Raw genomic sequence first — 19724 nt, 5'->3', positions numbered from 1 at the left:
TTAATTAATTAATCATTCACCCGAAATCATTTCAATGAAGTCAGTAGGAGACTGAAAATCGAAACAAAGTAGAACAACCGAACAAATCCCTGCCTGTTAGTAACCACTGTGCACATACACACAGAGGTGGGGATCTGAGCCTAAAACGACAGGGGCTCTCTTTTTGTGAGCAAAACTCAGATCACAAGGTAGGATGAAGGATTTCTTTCTGACTGGTGAATTTGAAGGTATTTGTCTATGAAAGTATTCAAATTGAATTACATTTGGTTACATGACACTGACGTGCTGCCTACTGCTCTAAGGAGGCACCTTACGTTTGGTTACGTACTTAATCGCATCTATGGAATACGCAAGATTCCACAAAATCAAATAGTATTTTTGGAACTTTCAGAACTTAGAGTAATGCAACAATATGAATAATTTCACAAACAAAGGGTTGAGCTAAAAAAGCCAGGCACAAAGATTTCATACTAGTTTACGATTTTTTATACTTAAGCATTCTTTCCCCCAGTATCTGAGGTTAGGGATCAAAGGAACTAGAACAGGATTTTTTTGTTTTAATTAATGCTTTAAGTTTATATATTTTTTTAATGTTTTATTTATTTTTGAGAGAGAGAGAGAGAGAGAGCAGGGGAGGGGCCGTGAGAGAGGGGGACAGAGGATTCAAAGCAGGCTCTGTGCTGACAGTAGTGAGCCCGATGAAGGGCTCAAGCTCACAAACCGTGAGATCATGACCTGAGCTGAAGTCGGACGCTCAACTGCCTGAGCCACCCGGGCACCCCAAGAACAGGATTCTTGTTTGCTTTAAGTGATTCAGTCTTTTAACTATATACCAGGGAGAGTGAACATACCAACATTTGCATCCTGTTTCCACATGCACTATTCATAGACTACCCCGCCAGCGTCGTTATCCACAGAAGAAATATTCATTGGAGTTAGTGTGAAAGGAAATTGTCAAAGAGAATTTTGAACAATCACAGGTTGTTCAAATGGGTCCTCAAACGTTTATGAAATACCTATTCTATGCCAAGCACTGTAAGTGGGTACTTTTCAAGGAGCTCCCAGTCTAGTGGGTGATTATTTCCGTCTGATATGCTAAGAGCCTGTGCTTGAGAGCTGGGAATGGCTTCCTGGCCAGAGTTTGCCAAGGGAGGAGGAGAGGTGGTAGGGGATGAGTTCCAGGCCCCAGGAGGTCTGGGACAGGCAACAGCCTGCTCTGGATGAAGCAGTCACTAGTGAGCAGGAGAGGACCAGATGAGAGGCATTAACAGGAATCTCGAGGGCTTCCGAGGGCCTGGCTACCCCTTTGAGGAACTTGGGCCTTGGCTGGAGCCATTGAAGAGGGCTGAGCAGAGAGTGAAGTGCCCAGATTGAGGTTTAATATAGATCATTCTGGAAGCAGAACGGAAAGATAAATCTTTTTTTAACTATGAAAAGTTTCTAGGTAGAATTTTAATTTATTCATGTTTCTTCTTCTCTCGGTAGGATTATTTAAGGCATAAACAGGGAAGCACAAAAGTAGCAAATCGGATGGTAATGAATGAAATCGTGTAACGTATAGACTGAGTGGGCCCACTTGTTTTTTTAAAAGCCATTTTGAAGGAGCAATCATTGCATTATCTTCCACAGGTTAATAGATTACGAAGCACAGTCTAAAATTCGAAAGTTCAATTTTTTTTTTGTAACGTACTCAGCAATTGTTTCAGAAAAGATACGATTTCAGTCTGTCAGAGTGGGGCACCTGAAAACACGAAATCAATAACTCTGTTCTTTTAAAGCATTTTAGTCCAAGAAAGACAAAAGACTCATCGTCTGCATTTATTTTTTACAAAACAATCTTTTACACATACGTGATTTTGTTTAACGATCTCCTGACTGCCTTACAATGCGGCTGTTGAGAACCAAATACTGAAACTGACATCCTCTTTTCAACTTAAGGTTACAAATAAAAATTATGTCCGATTCCTCTCTGGCTGGCAGCAAGACAACAAACCTCACGTCCTTCTGTTTGACCAAATGCCCGTCGTACCACTGCTGTACAAGGTATTTTGCGTGCCGGGGGAACGTTTGCTCTTCTGTTGGTGCAGTGAACTTGCCATGTGCTTGCCCTTCCCGCGAGTAAGAGCTGATCCAAAAAGAAGCGTTTATAAAGACCAGAAATGGGCATTAACCACCATACACAGAGCACCTGTGGGTGCCCTTACTACGCTAGTGTGCCTTCCCCACACGTGCTAGTATTTAGTCCTCAGAAGAGCCCAGCGATACAGAGACCATCCGTGTTTTATAGACCAAGACATTGAAACTTAGACAGGTTGTAGAACCGACCCCCGGGGTGACTGTGTGATTCCCTTGAAGCCTGTCTGGACCCGGACCCGCCCCCCGAGTGACACCCTGTGGTCCTGCACTTGCGGCACACCTCTGGCTAGCGCTGGGACCTGAGATGCGAGAGGAGAGTGTCCCCCTTGACCTTGGGCCCAGTCACTGCCATCGTACAGGGTTGAGGTAATGCCTCAAACACTCCACACCTCCGACCCAGTGCAGATCTCAGTAAAATGAATATTTTCCTCTCTTTGTACGCACACACACACACACACACACACACACACACACACACACAGAAATCCCTGCGTTTGGCTTCGTTGGTACAGTTTGCGTGCGTGGAACACCATAGAATTCCTCTGAGTGCACCAGGGTCTAGCAGCCTGAGTGGGGCTATACAAGCTAACATTCGCCAGCCGCTGGTATGAACGAGTCACACGTGGTGTGTGTGGTTCCGTGCCCTCAACTTAATTTCTTCCTCTCTATTGCACCCTAACAGTTGACCGCTTTTGCATACAAGGATTACTTGTCATTTGGATACGTACACGTCGGCTTGAGAGGGGCAGAAGAGATAACAAGGCAATACGACGTCAATGTCTACACCCCCACCATCTTGGTCTTTAAAGAACACATCCACAAGCCTGCAGATGTTATCCAGGTACGTGAGAGTCATCCTGTTGTGAGATTGCCCTCATGTTTTATCTTGACCTTTGTAAACAGCAAAATCGAACAAGGCAAGTGAGGAGGAGAAATTCGTTTTGAATTTCTTCCTTCAGAGGCACAAAATTTAAACATGAGTTTGGTTTTCATCTGATTTGGTACTATCTTGCTCAAAAAAAAAAAAAATCTTTCGGCAGGAACTAGAATGATGGGAACTCCAGGGCCCAGGGAGGAAGATACAGGGGGTTAGTGTTGAATGGGTACACTTTTGGTTTGGGAAGTGAAAAGGTTCTACAGATGGACAGTCTGGACATGGCTGCACAGCAGTGTGAATATACTTCATGTCACAGAATTATGCCCTTGGAAATGGTTAAAATGGTCACTTTTACATTATGTGTATTTTGCCACAAAAATAAAATAAGAACCAATAATTATCTTTTCCCTCTAAAGTGCTCCTGTCAGAAAATCAATAATGTTCTTCTATAATAAGGTACAAAAATAGATTCAAAAGTCAAATGTAAAACAATAATAAAAAGGAATTAAAAAACCATAAACTGGAGCGCCTGGGTGGCTCAGTCTGTTGAGTGTCCAGCTTCGGCTCAGGTCATGATCTCATGGTTTGTGAGTTCAAGTCCCGCGTCAGGCTCTGAGCTGTCAGCACAGAGCCTGGAGCCTGCTTTGGACTCTGTGTCTCCCTCCCTCTCTGCCCCTCCCCTCCTTGTGCTCAGTCTCTGTCTCTCAAAAATAAATAAACGTAAAAAAAAAATTTTTTTTTTAAACTAACTCGGAGACCATATACATGAATATTTATCTGATCTTAAAGAAGAGCTAAAAGTCTTATTGGAAAATCTTCACTTGATTGTAAGTTTAAAATTTGCACATAAATACTTTATAATTTTTAAGTTAAACGATAAGCTGAGGGAAATATTTACAACCAATCTAAAAAAGATTCAGATCTTTAATTTCTCGTGAGTTTCTTCTAGTCAAAGAGATCAACACAGAACTTCCTGAAAGTGACCCCTTAGTGGGTACAGAGCTTTCTTTTGGGATGATGGAAATGTGTGGGACTAGAGAGAGGTGATTGTGACACAACACTGTGCATATACGAAATGCCACTGGATTGTACATTTAAAAATAGCTGATTTTATTTTATGTGAATTTCACCTCAATAAAAACAATTTTTAGTAAAACTTTCCAAGAAGAATGGGCTGAGAATATGAACAAAATTCTGAGAAGAGATTCCAGTGACCAAGAAATCACTTTTAAAAATTAAATCTCACTGGGGCACCTGGGTGGCTCAGTCGGTTGAACATCCAACTTCGGCTCAGGTCATGATCTCGCGGTCCGTGAGTTCAAGCCCTGTGTCGGGCTCTGTGCTGACAGCTCAGAGCCTGGAGCCTGTTTCAGATTCTGTGTGTCCCTCTCTCTCTGACCCTCCCCTGTTCATGCTGTGTCTCTCTCTGTCTCAAAAATAAATAAACGTTAAAAAAAAAATTTTTTTTTTTAAATAAAAAATAAATAAATAATTTTTAAAAAGTTTAAAAAAAAAAAAAAGATGATGTTTGAGTAAAGACCTTGGGAAGGTGAGATTACCTGTTAGGAATCTTTCCTCAGGGAGTAGGAATTCAGCCAAAACTTACATGCAGAGATGTTGAGTATCATTCGTAACAGTTTTCACTGGGGCGAAAATATAAATATGCAGGAGTAGGCTAATTATTGGTATATCCCAAACAGGGACTGCTCTACAGCCATGTAGCCAATTAAAATGGCAGTTCAAGAACACTGAATGATGGGGATGATTTTCGTGACATAATGTCAAAAAGAGCAAGCAGGATGCGTAACTAAGGGGCCTCACCCTGCAGCCGGTGGGGACTCTGTGGTCATCTCAGACCAGAGTTCCATTCTGAGCAAGGCAAGACACATTAGTTAATGAGTAACTCAGACAAAATCATTTAAATGAAGTCTGTAGGATACTGGAAACTGAAACAGATAAACGCACAGAGACTAAAAGATCTCAACGCATATCAACCGTATACACAGTTTCAACACTGATCTCAATTTTGTAACCACATGTATGCATGTGTGTATATGTGCGTGCATGCACGTAGGAGAACACTGGAAATAAATACATCTCTTGATGGTAAAATTACATGTCATTTGCATATTGCGGTTTTTAAAAATCCCTACAATGAGCACGTATTCTTTTATTTCTTGAATGTTATTTTAAAAAAAATCAAAAGAACCCCTTGACTCACCTTCTCCTAAAGGAAGCCGGGATGAGAAGTTCTGTAAAATCCTGTATTTCTTTCATGCAGTAAACGTTTCATCGCCTGCCTGCTGTGTAATGAATACAGAGGCGCCCTGACATCCAGAGTTAGCCTTTGTCCTCACGACCCAGTTAGAGGAGAAGAGGCCTAAAGGCAGTTCCCATCCACCGGCCTAGGTGACTCACTCAGACGCGAATGTAGGGAAAGGGCACTTGAGATGGGAATGAGGTCGGACATCGCGTGTGACAGAGCCAGACGGGGGAAGTGGACAGTGAGGAGAGAAGAGCAGGTTTAGGAAGAAGGTGATGAACTCAGCTGTGGATGTACAGGGTGAGAGCTGCCCACAGGGAATCTAAGGGGAGATGTCCATCGGTCAGTCGGGTGTAGGGGTGTGGGTCTTAGGGAGCTGGGGAGAGGGATTTGTAGGCCACGAGTGAGTGGTCAGAGGCGGAACTCTTCAGTGTGGAGCGATCTCCCAGTGATTATGTGAGGTAAGGAGAGAAGGGGGCCAAGGACAAAATTGTGGACAGCCGTCAGCAATTGAAAAGGGGGTGCCCGATGGCGACTGAGTTGCTGAGAGGGTCCGTACGAGAACATGCTGGCGGCGTAGAGAGAAAAGATCATCTCAATCCAAGGTAGATCTCTGACGACTTCCCGAATTGCTTTTCAGTAATAGCTTCTACTCGTGAGAATGATTTATTTATCCCTTGCGGACAATTGTAACTCAAACACACTTAGAAAATTACTGGCACGGTGGATGCTTTACCAGTATGTTCATTAAGGACATAAAATGATATAAAGTGACTCCCGACGTCAAGTCACTTAGTAGGTGACACCAGCAGGACCACTGGTCTCATGGAGCTCTCCCGAGCTTGTTTTCCTTTGCTGGATAGTACGTTTGGCCGCACGGTAACATCTCGGTTCATCCTTCTTCTGACGGGCATTTCGGGGCTTTAGGAGCAGTGTCGCCATGAACACCATGTGCAATCTCGGTCCATCTGGGTGCCTCTAGGACAGCAGTTGGCAGATCGAGGTTCACAGACCTTGGAGTGGGGGTGGGAAGTCTGTGAGCTCAGAAGGATCTCCATAATCACACAGAGACATAACATAACTGGTCCGTTGTCTCTGTGTTGACACTTGCCCTGATGGCGCGAGAGCAGTGGTGGGTAAAACTCCCGGGGCACAACCCAGAACATAATCGAAAGCCTGGGCCCCAGACCACCAGTAAGCATGTGTTTTCACTCCTAAGCAATCACCATAGAAACTAACCAAAACCACCCTCATTTATCACTTAATACCCTTGATGAAGCAGTGACAAGTATAATTTTGTTAATAAATCTGTTGACCCTTGAGTACATGTCTCTTGGATATTTTCAATATTCTTTGTGACGACACAGTGCTGCTACAGGCAGGGTATAAAGATTGTCTTAAGGGGGAGCATTTGTGTGATTACCTAACTCATGAGTTTTGAACTAGCCCTTTTCAATGGAACTTTTTTTTTTTTGGAGAAGGTGCAAGGCAGGGGCACAGAGAGAGGGGGACAGAGGATCCAAAGCAGGCTCTGGGCTGACAGCAGAGAGCCCGATGTGGGGCCTGAAATCAAGAACCATGAGATCATGACCTGAGCCGAAGTTGGACACTTAACTGACTAAGCCACTCAGGTGCCCCAACGGGATGTTATTTTTACTTGAAAGAATAAGTGACAGACACCTATGGTTATTCAGACTTGGCTTTGGGGCAGACATTTCCTAAAAACTGAATGTAGTGAGCCTAGCCCTTGAACGGAAACAACTGATGGTATTTGTTGCCAATGACAAAATTCAGGTTTCCAAGAAAATTAGAATTTTGAAAAATTGATATCCGCCATTATGAACTTCTCAGAATTTTATGATAAAGTTGGTTCATCAATGTGGCGCACTTTTGTTTTATATGTATAATAAAATTTGCCAGCATTTGGAAGATCAGTGAACCAGTATTATCCAAATAACCAGTGCATGATATTGAAAAATCATGCGTGAGTAAAAGATCCATTCTAAGTGCAAGGTGATCAGTAACTATGAATTTAACAAAGTATTAAAAATTCGTTGAATCCAGGGGTGTCTGGCTGTCTCAGTTGGTAGAGCATGTGACTCTTGATCTCAGAGTCGCGAGTTCAAGCCCCACATTGGGCTTGGAGATTACTTTAAAAAAAATTTTTTTTAAAAAGTCCATTGAATCCAGATAGCAACTAACCTTTAACAAACTACTTTCTATCGAATTTTTACATAGTAGCAAAGAATATCCACAGTTATCGGAGGGGTGGGGGGGGGTGGGGGAAGCTATTAAACTAAACCTCCCTTTTCCAACTGTGTATCTATATGAGGCTGGATTTTTCAGCCAAAACAACAAATCACCACAGGTTGCACACACAAACAGATATGAGAGGGACACCTGGGTGGCTCAGTCATCGAGCGCCTGACTTAGGCTCAGGTCATGATCTCGTGGTTCATGAGTTTGAACCCCACGTTGGGCTCTGTGCTGACAGCTCAGAGCCTGGAGCCTGCTTCGGATTCTGTGTCTCCCTCTCTCTCTCTCTCAAAAATAAAATAAAAACATTAAAAAAAAAAAAAAAAAAGCAGATATGCCAACCCACCTGTCTCTTCTCTGAGGCCAGACATTAGAGAGAATTGTCAGAATGTAAAGCAGTGCTACTCTTCTGACTAAACATTTTTGATTTTGGGAAAAATTGGGTTTTTTTCACTTAAAATATTTACATTAACATGTATGAGTTTATTATTTTCTAATGAATTGCTAAATATGTTTAAAATTTGTCTAATTTGGGGTGCCTGGGTGGCTCAGTCGGTCAAGCGTCCGACTTCAGCTCAGGTCACGATCTCACAGTTTGTGAGTTCGAGCCCCGCGTCGGGCTCTGTGCTGACAGCTCCGAGCCCGGAGCCTGCTTCGGATTCTGTGTCTCCCTCTCTCTCTGCCCCTTCCTGCTCATGCTCTGTCTCTCTCTGTCTCAAAAATAAATAAACATTTAAAAAAATAATAAAAAAATTAAAAAAGATAAAATTTGTCTAATTTATATCTAATAAATATTAATAGGTAAAAACCACATTAAACAAAAGTTCTTTGGGGTCCTCAGTAATCTTAAGAGTGTAAAGGTGGGGCACCTGGCTGGCTCAGTCAGTAGAGCATGTGACTCTTGATCTCAGGGTTATGGGTTCGAGCCCCATCTTGGATGTAAAGATTACCTAAAAAATAAGATCTTTTTTTTTTTTTTTCATTTTTTCAAATACTTATTAAGTTCTAGTTAGTTGACATATAGTATAATATCGGTTCAGGAGTAGAATGTAGTGATATGGAATACCCAGTGTTCATCATAAAAAATAAATAAAATCTTTTTTTAAAAAAAGCGTAAAGGTGTTCTGAGACCACAGAGTTTTGAGACCCGTTGCCTCTAGGGTGTATCTGGTTGCAACATTGCTGGGCCCTGGGCTGTGCACATCTCTAGCGTCTCTAGGTGGTGTGTTTTCCGAAGGGATGTTACCAGTTTCCACCTCCACCGGTCACGGGCGAAAGTTCCAGTGCTGCACCTCCTTGCCGGCACCGGTTCAAGTTCATGTTTCCGAGTTGACTGAGTCTGTAGCTGCATCTCCTTGTACTTCTGCTTTGCGTTTCCCTTACTCACAAGGAAGCTGATTATGCGCCTTCTGGATTTCCTTCCCCTTTGCTGGCATGCCCACCAAGTGTTCCACCCATTGTTTTCTATTGAATTGTCTCCCTTTTCGCTAATGATTTGTAGCCACTCGCTTATCCAGCTAGACTCAAGCAGTGTGAGTTCCTGGCGCGTCTGGCTCTTGCCAGCTTATGTTTGCGAGGTCTGTACGTGTTGTCTGTGGAGCTTGGCGTGAATATACTGCAGCGTAGCCAATCTGCTGCGGACAGACGTTTAGATCTTTCCACCGTTTAGTTATGTGACCAGTGATGCTCTGGATATATTCTTGTGTTTGGTATCATGTCGGTGAACACATGTTCTTACTTTTAATGTAGTCGCTTGCATCAACAATTCCCTTTATGATTGGTTCTGTTTACTCTTCAGGACGCCTTTCCCTACAGCAAGGTAGTGAGGATAATCCTTCCATGGAGCTTCTAAAAGCTTTATGGTTTGTCTTTTGTACTCCGGTAGCAGCCATCTAGAAAGAGTCACGATAGCTCACAGAGCAAATCCTCCCACCTTATTTTTTGGGTTTTAGCAGGGTGGGGAGGTGTCTTCAGAAGCACCTTGGCTGTTCTTGGTGTCTTGCACGTTTTGTATTCGCATTACGTTCTGTCTGTCAAGTTCCATCAAAACAAACAAACAGAAAACTTGTTGGGATCTTACTGATTTGGTATTGATTCTTCAAATCAGTTTGGAGAGAGGGGCAGCTCCGTCGGTTGAGCGTCTGACTCTCAATTTTGGCTCAGGCCGTGACCTCGCGGTTTGTGAGGTCGAGTCCTGGGTGGGGCTGTGTGCTGACAGTGCAGAGCCTGCTTGGGATTCTCTCCCCCTCTCTCTGCCCCTCCCCTGCTCACACACATGCACTCTCTCTTTCTCTCAAACAAATAAAACTCTGAAAAAAAATTATTTTATATAAGTTTGAGGAGAACATGCCTCTTGACAAAATTGAGCCTTTCTACCCATGAGCATCATAGATCTGTTGCCATTTGTTTAGGTGCTCAGTAATATGTCTCCATAAGCTTTTTTTTTTTTTTTAAAGGATCTTATTTTTAAGTAATCTCTACACCTAACATGGGGCTCAAACTTATAACACCGAGATCAAGAGTTGCACCCTCCGCCGACTGAGTCAGCCACGTGGCCCTCTGTAAGCTTTTATAATTGTCTCTGTAAAGATCGTGCTTTTTTTCCAGCTTACTTCTAGGTACCTCATATTTTTTATGCTGTTGGAAAGGGTATCTTTGTTATTACATCTTTTGTGTGCTGGTATTAGGTGATACAGTTAAATTTTTTTTAACGTTTATTTATTTATTTATTTTGAAAGAGAGCGTGTGAACAGGGGAGGGGCAGAGAGAGGGGGGGAGAGGGAGAATCCCAAGCAGGCTCCACGCTGTCAGCACAGAGCCCGACTCGGGGCTCAATACCCCAATACCATTCATTATTAAACACTGACTCTGTGTCCAGCAGTCTTGCTAAAACTCTCCTACTGATTTAAGTAATTTATCTGTACCACCTTTTGGGTTTGCTGAATTGCAGTCACATCATCTGAGATTAATGGCAGTTTTGCTTCATTTTCTTCCAGCCCTTATTTTATTTTATTTTATTTTCTAATTTTTTTTTTATGTTTGTTTATTTCTGAGACAGAGACAGACAGAGCATGAGCGGGGGAGAGGCAGAGACAGAGGGAGACACAGAATCCGAAGCAGGCTCCAGGCTCCGAGCTGTCAGCACAGAGCCCGACGTGGGGCCTGAACTCACGAACCGTGAGATCATGACCTGAGCTGAAGTCGGTCTCTCAACCGACCGAGCCACCCAGGCGCCCCTATTTTATTTCTTTTTCTTACTTTACTGCTGACCTCTGGTGTGACGCAGACTAGAAATGTAGTGATGGGGGGTTGGGGGGGCATCCTTGTTCCTGATCTCCATTTCCCCAATAAAGTGTGGCATTTGCAGAAGGCATTTTGTAGCTACCCTCTTCAGATTAAGGAGGTTCCCTTCTATTTATTGTTGACCTGAATGGTATTGGTTTTTATCAGATGTTTTTTCCACATCCATTGAGAGATTATCTTATTTTTTTGTGTTTAATCTTTAATCATCTAAAATGTGCCAACTAGATTAATTCATTTTCTTTTATTTTTTTTTTTTAACATTTATTTATTTTTGAGACAGAGAAAGACAGAGCATGAACGGGGGAGGGTCAGAGAGAGGGAGACACAGAATCTGAAACAGGCTCCAGGCTCTGAGCTGCCAGCACAGAGCCCGACGTGGGGCTCGAACTCACGGATCGCGAGATCATGACCTGAGGTGAAGTCGGCCGCTTAACCGACTGAGCCACCCAGGCGCCCCGATTAATTCATTTTCTAATGTTAAGCCTAATTTGAGCTGATCAGATAAGTCCAGCAGGATCGTGACTTACATTATGCTTTGGGTATACTGCTGGATTCAGTTTGCTAAACTCTTGTTTAGGATTTTTGCATTTGTGTTCAGAAACGAGGTTGACTTCTGACTTTTCTTTCTCTTGAGGCCCATGTGAGGCTTTGCATCAGGAAGTGAGGTGGGTGCGTTCTCCCTTTTTCTATTCTCGGGGAGACTTTATGTAAGATTGGATTGTCCTCTTGAAAGTTTCATGGAAACCATCTGTAACACCATCTGGGCTTTGAGTTTGTGTTTAAGGAAAGATCTTTGACTACCACCAGTTCACCTCCTTTAATGCTTATACAACTCTTCAAGTTTTCTGTTTTTTTTCAGATACTGCCGTATTTTTCTAGAAATTTTTCTCTTTCATCTAAGTCCTCAGATGACTTTAACTTTTGCAACACAGGTGGTGATACCTCCTTGTCATCCTTGATAATGGTCATTTGTGCTTTCTGTCTTGTCTTCACGATGGGTTTTACCAGAGATTTGTCCATTTGGTTGTTAGGTCTCCCAGAGAGCCAACTTTAGCTTTGTTGCTTCTTTGTTTCTTCTCTTCCTATGTTTGTTGTGCTTCATGGATCTCTGTTTTCATTATTTCCTTCTTTCTCCTTTCATATTTTTTGTTGTTTCTTGTTAACTTCTGGATGTAGGCCTCTAGGTCACTAATTTCTTTTCTGTTTTATTCATTTTTTAACATTACCCTCCAAGTGCTGCTTAGCTATATACCCCAGCGTGTATAAATAGTGTTTTCATGAGTCATTCAAATTCAGAGAATTTTTTAAATATCTGATAAGCTCTTCTTAGTTAAGTAGGTGATTCAAAGTGTGTTTCTTAAAATATAAGGATTTTCTAGTTGACATTTTATATGGATTTCTGGATTGTGGTCAGACAGTCTGCTGTCTGTCTAATTTCAGCTCTTCGAAATGCACAAAACTTAGTAAAAACAAAGTGGCCATCATACGGTTTTGTAGTCTGCCTTTTATACTTAGTAACCTTGGTACTTTGGAGTTTATTTTTAATTGTTCGGTTTACTGCCAAGCTTAAATGGAAGTCAATTTGCCTGGAATTCAAAATAACTCTTAAGGGACACCTGGCTGGTTTATTTCATAGAACATGTAATTCTTGACCTCGGGGTCATGAGTTCGAGCCCCATGTTGGGTGTGGAGCCTACTTAAAAATAAAATCTATAAAAACAAAACAAAACAAAGTGACTTTTTAAATCTGCCAGCATAAAACCTTACACAGGGGCACCTGGATGACTCAGTTGGTTGAGCCTTCAACTCTTGATTTCAGCTCGGGTCATGATCTCACGGTTCGCGAGGTCAATCCCCATGTCAGGCTCTATGCTGACAGCGTGGATCCTGCTTGAGATTCTCTCTCTCGCTGCCCCTTCCCCACTTGTGCATGCTCGCTCGATCTCTCGCTCTTTCTTTCTCAAAACAAATAAATAAACATTAAAAAAAAAAAAGTATACAAAAACTCTGCAGTGGAAAGAGCACTTGGTTTTCCTTTGACTTGAAATAGTTCCGTCATTGGGTCCAGCCCCACACTGTCAAATAGATTCCCACGTGTTGATTTCTTCAGACGGGACCTGTCTTGTTTATTATATCACTTTAGCCAGGGTCCGCCGCATTTCTCTTCCAGTTTTTTTTTTTTTTTATATAATTTTTGTCTTGAGTGCGGTTTCCGTACAACGTGACATTAGTTTCAGGTGTACAAGCTAGTGACACAGCTTCCCTGTGTGCTGTGCTCACGACAAGTGTGGCTGCCATCTGCTGTCACCATACAACGTGAAATTACAACTTCACGGGTCAGCCACATTTTTTTTTCAGCTTCTACGTACAGCCCATTGGCAGTGAGCAGAGTGACTAAAAATCAACCGTTTGTTGGTTTTTCCGCAGGCCCGAGGTATGAAGAAGCAGGTCATTGACGACTTCATCACCCAAAACAAGTATCTACTGGCAGCCAGGCTCACCAGCCAGAAGTTGTTCCATGAGCTGTGCCCCGTGAAACGGTCTCACCGACAGAGGAAGTAAGGACTCAAGGCTGTGTCCCTGTCTGTCACTGCGATAGAGAGGCCACGGCACATTCTTCTACAGGGCGATTAAACATCTACCTGTGACAGTCAGAACTTTCTCTGTAGGTAACACATACTGACTGCCCACTCTGTTAGTAGTGGGGTGTGTGAATCCAGGGTGCCAGCCTGGCCCAGGGGGCAGAGAGGATCTCCGTAATTCGCAACCCTTTAGCTGAGGCCAGAAGGACGAACGGACTTGGGCCAGTTGTCGGGGACAGTCTGGGTCCCTTTAAAGAAGCACAGATACGAGAGAGTCCCTGCTCCTACCAGAGCGTCGCACACAGGGCGAGCCTTCAGAGGCCCAGGAGCGGGGCTGGGGCAGCAGCTAACCCTAGGGAGCTGTAGGACACTGAGGAGACGGTCAGATAATTAGCAGGGAGTGGAAGGCTGAGGCACATTTTTGTTCATACAGGGCGTCTAAAAAGTCTGGAAATACAGGGAAAATGTCTTTTTAGACATTTCTCGGATGACTGAATCAGTGGCTTTAAATGTAGGGCTAGTTCACTGGGAAACGTGTCTAGATAGGAAAGGAAAACGTACTGCTCATTTTACTTGAAAAGATAACTAGAATATGATTTAAAGTGAGAAAATTTCCCGGTTTCCAGATTTGTCTGATTCCTTTATTCCTTTATAAGACTAAGAGAGAAGAAAGACGTTAGCTCGATATAAAGAAGTATATCCCGGACCCTAAGGATTGTTGTGTGTGTGGCCCTCAGAAAATCTCCCATATCCACCCTCTTCTCACCTGTTTTGCCCCTGCCGCCCTAGAGCAGGCCACCGGCACCTGTCGAGAGACCCCGCTAGCCTTCTAACCAGTCTCTGCTTCCATACCCCTCTTGTGCCTTCCACGCGGTTCTCCACACGTCAGCCGGTGATCTTACTGGAACTGCGTGTTGGGCCCAGTCTCTCTCCGTCAGAGGGTCTTTATCTTGCGGTCCTCTCCGCCTGGAACGCCCTGACCCCTTTCTTTCAGGCTTCTGCTCACCTCTGGGAGGTGACATGTCCCTGAGCAATCTGTCTAATGGAGTGTGGCGCCCCCCCAACCCTGGACTCTCTCTCTCTCTCCTCCTCTTCTCTTTCGTAACAGTAGTTACTGCTTGTCACGATGTATCTATTTACGTGTGGTCCAACTTCCCCACTGGACTGTAAGCTCCACAAGGGCAAGAACGTTGTCCATCTTAGCAGGCATACAGTAAGTGCTTCCTAAATATTTGGGAGCAAGAGGGGCGCCTGGGGGGCTCAGTCGGTTAGGCATCTGACTTCGGCTCACGTCGTGATCTCCCAGTTCGTGGGTTCATGCCCTGCACAGGGCTCTGTGCTGACAGCTCAGAGCCTGGAGCCCGCTTTGGATTCTGTGTCTTCCTCTCTCTCTGTCCCTCCCCCACTTGCATTCTCTCTCTCTCTCTCTCTCTCTCTCTTTCTCTCTCTCTCTCTCAAAATAAATAAACATAAAATTTTTTTAAAAATATTTTGGAGAACGAATAAATGATGAGCTACACTTACCCTTGGAAAGATTGCAAAGGAAGCCCTTCAGAATGAGGCTCAGAGACCCCCAGCCCAAGATAGATTTGAACAACCCTGCCTGTGGCAGAAGAACTACAACAGGTGGCTTCTGGAAGCCCTTCTGCGTCAAGGACTCAGAGCCGTTGCCCTGAAAGAAATTCCTGGGCAGCTGGGTGGCTTAGGCGGTTGAGCAGCTGACTTGGGCACACGTCATGATCTCACGGTTGGCGAGTTCGAGCCCCGCGTCGGGCTCTCTGCCGTCAGCGCAGAGCCTGCTTCTGACCCCTGGGCCCCCTTGCTCTCTGCCCCTCCCCTGCTTGCTCTGTCTCTCTCTCAAAAATAAATAAACATTAAAAAGAGAGAGAGAAAGAAAGAAATTCCTAAGCGTGGTAAAGTTTGCTTTGGGGAAGACATCACCAGTCTGGAAAAGAACAGGTCATCGGTGACTTGGAAATCCCTCGTCGGAGACCTTCTCACACCCGGCTTTCGTCTGTCAAGTGAGCGCCTGCTCCTCGTCGCCTTCACCTGCCGTCGCAGATCCTAGCCTTGGCCTCGGAGATCAGTTCATAAAGTCTTCTCTTTTGTTGTTGTGCAGGTACTGTGTGGTTTTACTGACTCCCGAGGCTACCAAGCTGGGTAAACCCTTTGAGGCTTTCCTGTCCTTTGCCCTGGCAAACACACAGGACACAGTGAGATTCGTGCACATCTACAGTAACCGGCAGCAGGAGTTTGCCACCACCTTATTACCGGACAGTGATACGTTCCCAGGAAGATCCGCGGTGAGTCGTGGATTCTCTTCTGACTCTGAGCTCTTGACAAGCTCATGGCGCCTGATACTGTTTTCTCCTCCTTTGGGAGTTTTGAATACAGATTCCAGGGATCCAGAAATCTCTGAGTCTGTTTTGAAAGCCCACTCCTAAAACAGCCTTTGACCTTGGGGATTTCACCTCCTAGATTTTCAGCCTTAGACCTTCACAGAAAGCATCTTTCCTACGGGTAAAGGTTCAGGAGTGTCAGTTGTTTTCCCCAGTTTTTCTCCCCATGCCGGGTCTAGTCTTAGAGTACCTACTTTGTAAAATCTTCCTTAGACCACCAGGCTAAGGAATTTCTCCCTCCTTTACTTCTGCCTCTTTTTTCACTTCATTTTAATTGATCTCTCCTTCCCTTCCCCTCCTTTGTCATCACTCTACAGAAGCATTAAATCCTCTCTTTGTCATCTTTTTGGTAATCATGGAAAATCTCTCTAAACGAGAAAGTTTCTTTATTATGTTGAGTCAGAGGTTATAGAAAAAAGTCTACTCAGAAGAAAGAGCTTTAACTTTTAGCAAAAGCTGTGGAAAGTCACCATAGTTTCTTTGCCAGAAAAAAATGTAAATCTCTCGCGCATATTTTCTACCAATCCATATCCGTGTTTGAGTTCATTGCTGACTCCACTGGATCCTTTTTTCCACCCCCCCCCCCCCCCCCCCCGAAAAAAGACCAAACAGGAACTTCCCATTCTTTTGGAAAGACTTCTGATGGCTTCCTCTCTTTTCCCGCCAGGTGTCTATCTTGGAAAGGCGCACCACGGGAGGAAGGGTAGTGTATAAAACCCTCGAAGCTCCCTGGACAGGGAGTGAGAGCGATAAATTCACCCTACTGGGCTATCTCGACCAGCTGCGCAGAGACCCCGCTCTCCTGTCCTCGGAGGCAGTGCTCCCCGACCTGACCGATGAACTTGCCCCTGTAAGCACGTGGCCCAGGAGAGGGGGCTCCGGGCAGGGCTCGTGAGGAGCCTGAGCAGAGGCTGGCAGCACGCTGTCGTGGGCAAGGACTTCTCCCGCCTGGGGTTCGGGCGCCCCGTCCTGACCGACGTGCGTTTTCTCTCCCAACAGATCTTCCTCCTCCGGTGGCTCTACTCCGCTTCTGACTACATCTCGGACTGCTGGGACAGCATATTTCACAACAACTGGTGGGAACATTGCTACTTTGAATTTCTCTTTCTCCAATGCTAGTAGAACCACTGTGTTTCTCTTGAAAACTCTGTCCTTCGATTTCAGTGTAAACTTGATCCAGACAAGTGGCAGGTCGTGTACACGTTTCCAACACGTGTTTGTTCCCTTTTTCTTTCTTGCAGTCACTTCACTTTTTACGTGTTTGCTGGTTGACCCTTTCCCACTGGTTGGGTGAGAAAGGATCACCCGGGGCCGTGCTTGCACGCGGCACAGCCTGGGCCTGTCCTCTCCATCCAGGCGCCCCTGATGCCCAGCCCAGGGCCTGGCCCACACGGGGGCCGGCGTAGCGATGTACAAACCCATCAGTGAGTTAACCAGAGAAGGGAGGCATGTCCCACCCCCACCCCCCAAAGTACCGCGAGCTCCTGAAGGACAGAGCCACGTCGCCCTCACGTCAGTGATTCCTGGCACCCAGCACAACTCCTGACAGATGGCAGGCCTTGGAGGACCGTCGGTGGGCGAATTAAATTTTAGAGCGCCGGTCCTAGAGGAAATTGCGAAAGGTCACCTTTTTCTTCCTGCTCTACCCCCTTTGGGCCATGTCTGAATTATTCTGGCTAGAAAAAAATCAAAATAAAGGAAATAGTCCCACAGACTTTTTAGCCACCGATACCACCCTTGACATCAGAAAGTTCTCCCACATTCACAATGTAAATCCTCTGACTTCCTTCTGCAGAACTTACTAAGCAGAACCTATTACGTTGAGACAAAATATCAAAATTTTATTTGTTTTAAAGTTTATCTTAGAGAGCATGAGCAGGGGAGAGGCGGAGAGAGAGAGGGAGAGAAAATCCCAAGCAGACTGCATGCTGTCAGTGTAGAGCCTGATGTGGGGCTCGAACTTACAAATCATGAGATCATGACCTGAGCCGAAATCAAGGATCAGACACTTAACCGACTGAGCCTCCCAGGCTCCCCGTAATATCAAGCTTTTGGAATAAGCAGTCTGAACTAAAATGGTGAGGGAAAAACTGTCTGCTTTCCCCACCACCACCCTCACCCTCAAAAGAAACCTCTATTTGTATGAAACTAGAAAGTGTTTATTGATACGAAGCCTTTTTGGTTTGGGGTTTTTTTGGTTTTGTTTTTTGGGTTTTGGTTTTTGGTTTTTTTTTTTGGTTTTGTTTGAGCCAGGGAGAAGATCCCTCGTATCATGAACTGAGGTCACAGCAGCCCATCCAGAGCTGACCAGGGTTTATTCCCTTTGTTTTAGGCGGGAAATGATGCCCCTTCTGTCCCTGGTCTTCTCTGCCCTCTTCATCCTCTTTGGCACAGTCATCGTTCAGGCTTTCAGGTAAATGCCTGTGTGGCTTCTCAGTGGGATTTCCCAAGGGTGGGCCCCACACCTCGGGGTCATTTGTACTGTTCCTTCTGTAAAACTCTTTGTTTCTTTTTTTTTTTTTTTTTTAATTTTTTTAATGTTTATTTACTTTTGAGAGAGAAAGAATGAGACAGTGAGCATGAGCGGGGGAGAGGCAGAGAGAGAGGGAGACACAGCATCCAAAGCAGGCTCCAGGCTCTGAGCTGTCAGCACAGAGCCCGACGCGGGGCTCGAACTCACCAACCTCATGATCATGACCTGAGCCGAAGCTGTATGCTTAACCGACTGAGCCACCCAGACGCCCCTGAACTCCTTGTTTCTTACTTTAGTGACTCGAACGATGAGCGAGAGTCAAACCCTCCAGATAAAGAGGAAGTCCACGAGAAGGCCGGGAAGACGGAGCCAAGCTTCACCAAAGAAAACAGCAGGTTTCTCTAACGGGACACCAAACCCACCCCCACCACACCACCCCGGCAGGAGAGCCACAGGCCGAGTTGGTCTGACAGAGCGGTGTTCCAGAACCAGTCTATACACGCACTCGGGTTCACCTCTTTGTGTGTGAGATGTGAATTTAGGGGCAAGTCAGCCGCCGGCTAGTGTTTACTGAGACCCCGTAGGCCTTTAGACACAGGACCTACTTACCTTCTACTCGGTACCTGCAGGCTCTCGATCTCAAATTTGATAATGGGGGCAGGAGGCCAAGTATGTCAGAGCCACTAGACGAGCCAGAAGCAGAGAAGGGTCCTAAAGCCGCTTCTCCACCAGCTGAACAGTAGCATCTGAAAGGCTCTTCGTAGGCCCAGGACCACCAAGGAGGGACCGTCCCTGTCCTGCCAGGGTGCCGGGCTCGAGAATATTAAATAACCTGTCTAGTCTGGTTGGAACAGAGCATTTTCTTCCTCCTATTTTTTTTTTTTCCAAAGTAATGGCATTCCCCTGTCCTGATAACATCTTAATTCCTCGCTGTCTCCCCACAGCAAGATCCCTAAAAAGGGCTTCGTGGAGGTAACGGAACTCACAGACGTGACCTACACCAGTAACCTGGTCCGCCTGAGGCCGGGCCACATGAACGTGGTCCTCATCCTGTCGGACCCCACCAAGACCAGCCTACTGCAGAAGTTCGCTTTGGAGGTCTACACATTCACTGGGTAAGCTCGTGGGAGGGAGAGCAAGGGAGGGCACGTTCGGGTGAGGGGGGAGCTGGAGGACAGTTTCCTCCTTTTCCCCTTGACCACGGGGGGCTCCTTGCTTGCAGCGAGATGTTGGCTGCGACCTCTTCTCCCCTGACTCCCTGTCCCGATGCTTCTGAACAGAAGAGCTCACCCCCCGGCTTCTTCCCTGAGCCTTTCAGGGAGCTCTACCCCTGTCGCTCTCGTGTGCTTTTACTGAAGCCGGACACCGAGAGGGACACAGGGGACACCCGGCAGGAGACAGGGCGATGGGGCAAGCAGAGCGTGGCACGTGTTGA

At 45.2% G+C, this 19724-nt stretch overlaps 1 protein-coding gene across 2 annotated transcripts in view; it reads left to right on the top strand.

Moving 5' to 3' along the window:
• The window catches only part of DNAJC16 (DnaJ heat shock protein family (Hsp40) member C16), a 44050-nt gene that overhangs the window by 20745 nt on the left and 3581 nt on the right, over positions 1–19724 (top strand). For both annotated transcript variants that reach the window (XM_049618026.1, XM_049618027.1), the window contains 9 exons: positions 1939–2043; positions 2819–2977; positions 13263–13393; positions 15537–15720; positions 16484–16666; positions 16816–16892; positions 18149–18229; positions 18586–18684; positions 19234–19404. In XM_049618026.1, the coding sequence (XP_049473983.1) occupies positions 1939–2043; positions 2819–2977; positions 13263–13393; positions 15537–15720; positions 16484–16666; positions 16816–16892; positions 18149–18229; positions 18586–18684; positions 19234–19404 (1190 nt within the window). The remainder of the gene's footprint in view (positions 1–1938; positions 2044–2818; positions 2978–13262; positions 13394–15536; positions 15721–16483; positions 16667–16815; positions 16893–18148; positions 18230–18585; positions 18685–19233; positions 19405–19724) is intronic.

The sequence above is a fragment of the Panthera uncia genome, assembly GCF_023721935.1.
Source record: "Panthera uncia isolate 11264 chromosome C1 unlocalized genomic scaffold, Puncia_PCG_1.0 HiC_scaffold_4, whole genome shotgun sequence".
Classification (NCBI taxonomy): domain Eukaryota; kingdom Metazoa; phylum Chordata; class Mammalia; order Carnivora; family Felidae; genus Panthera; species Panthera uncia.
This window is presented reverse-complemented; position numbering and strand designations above follow the sequence as displayed.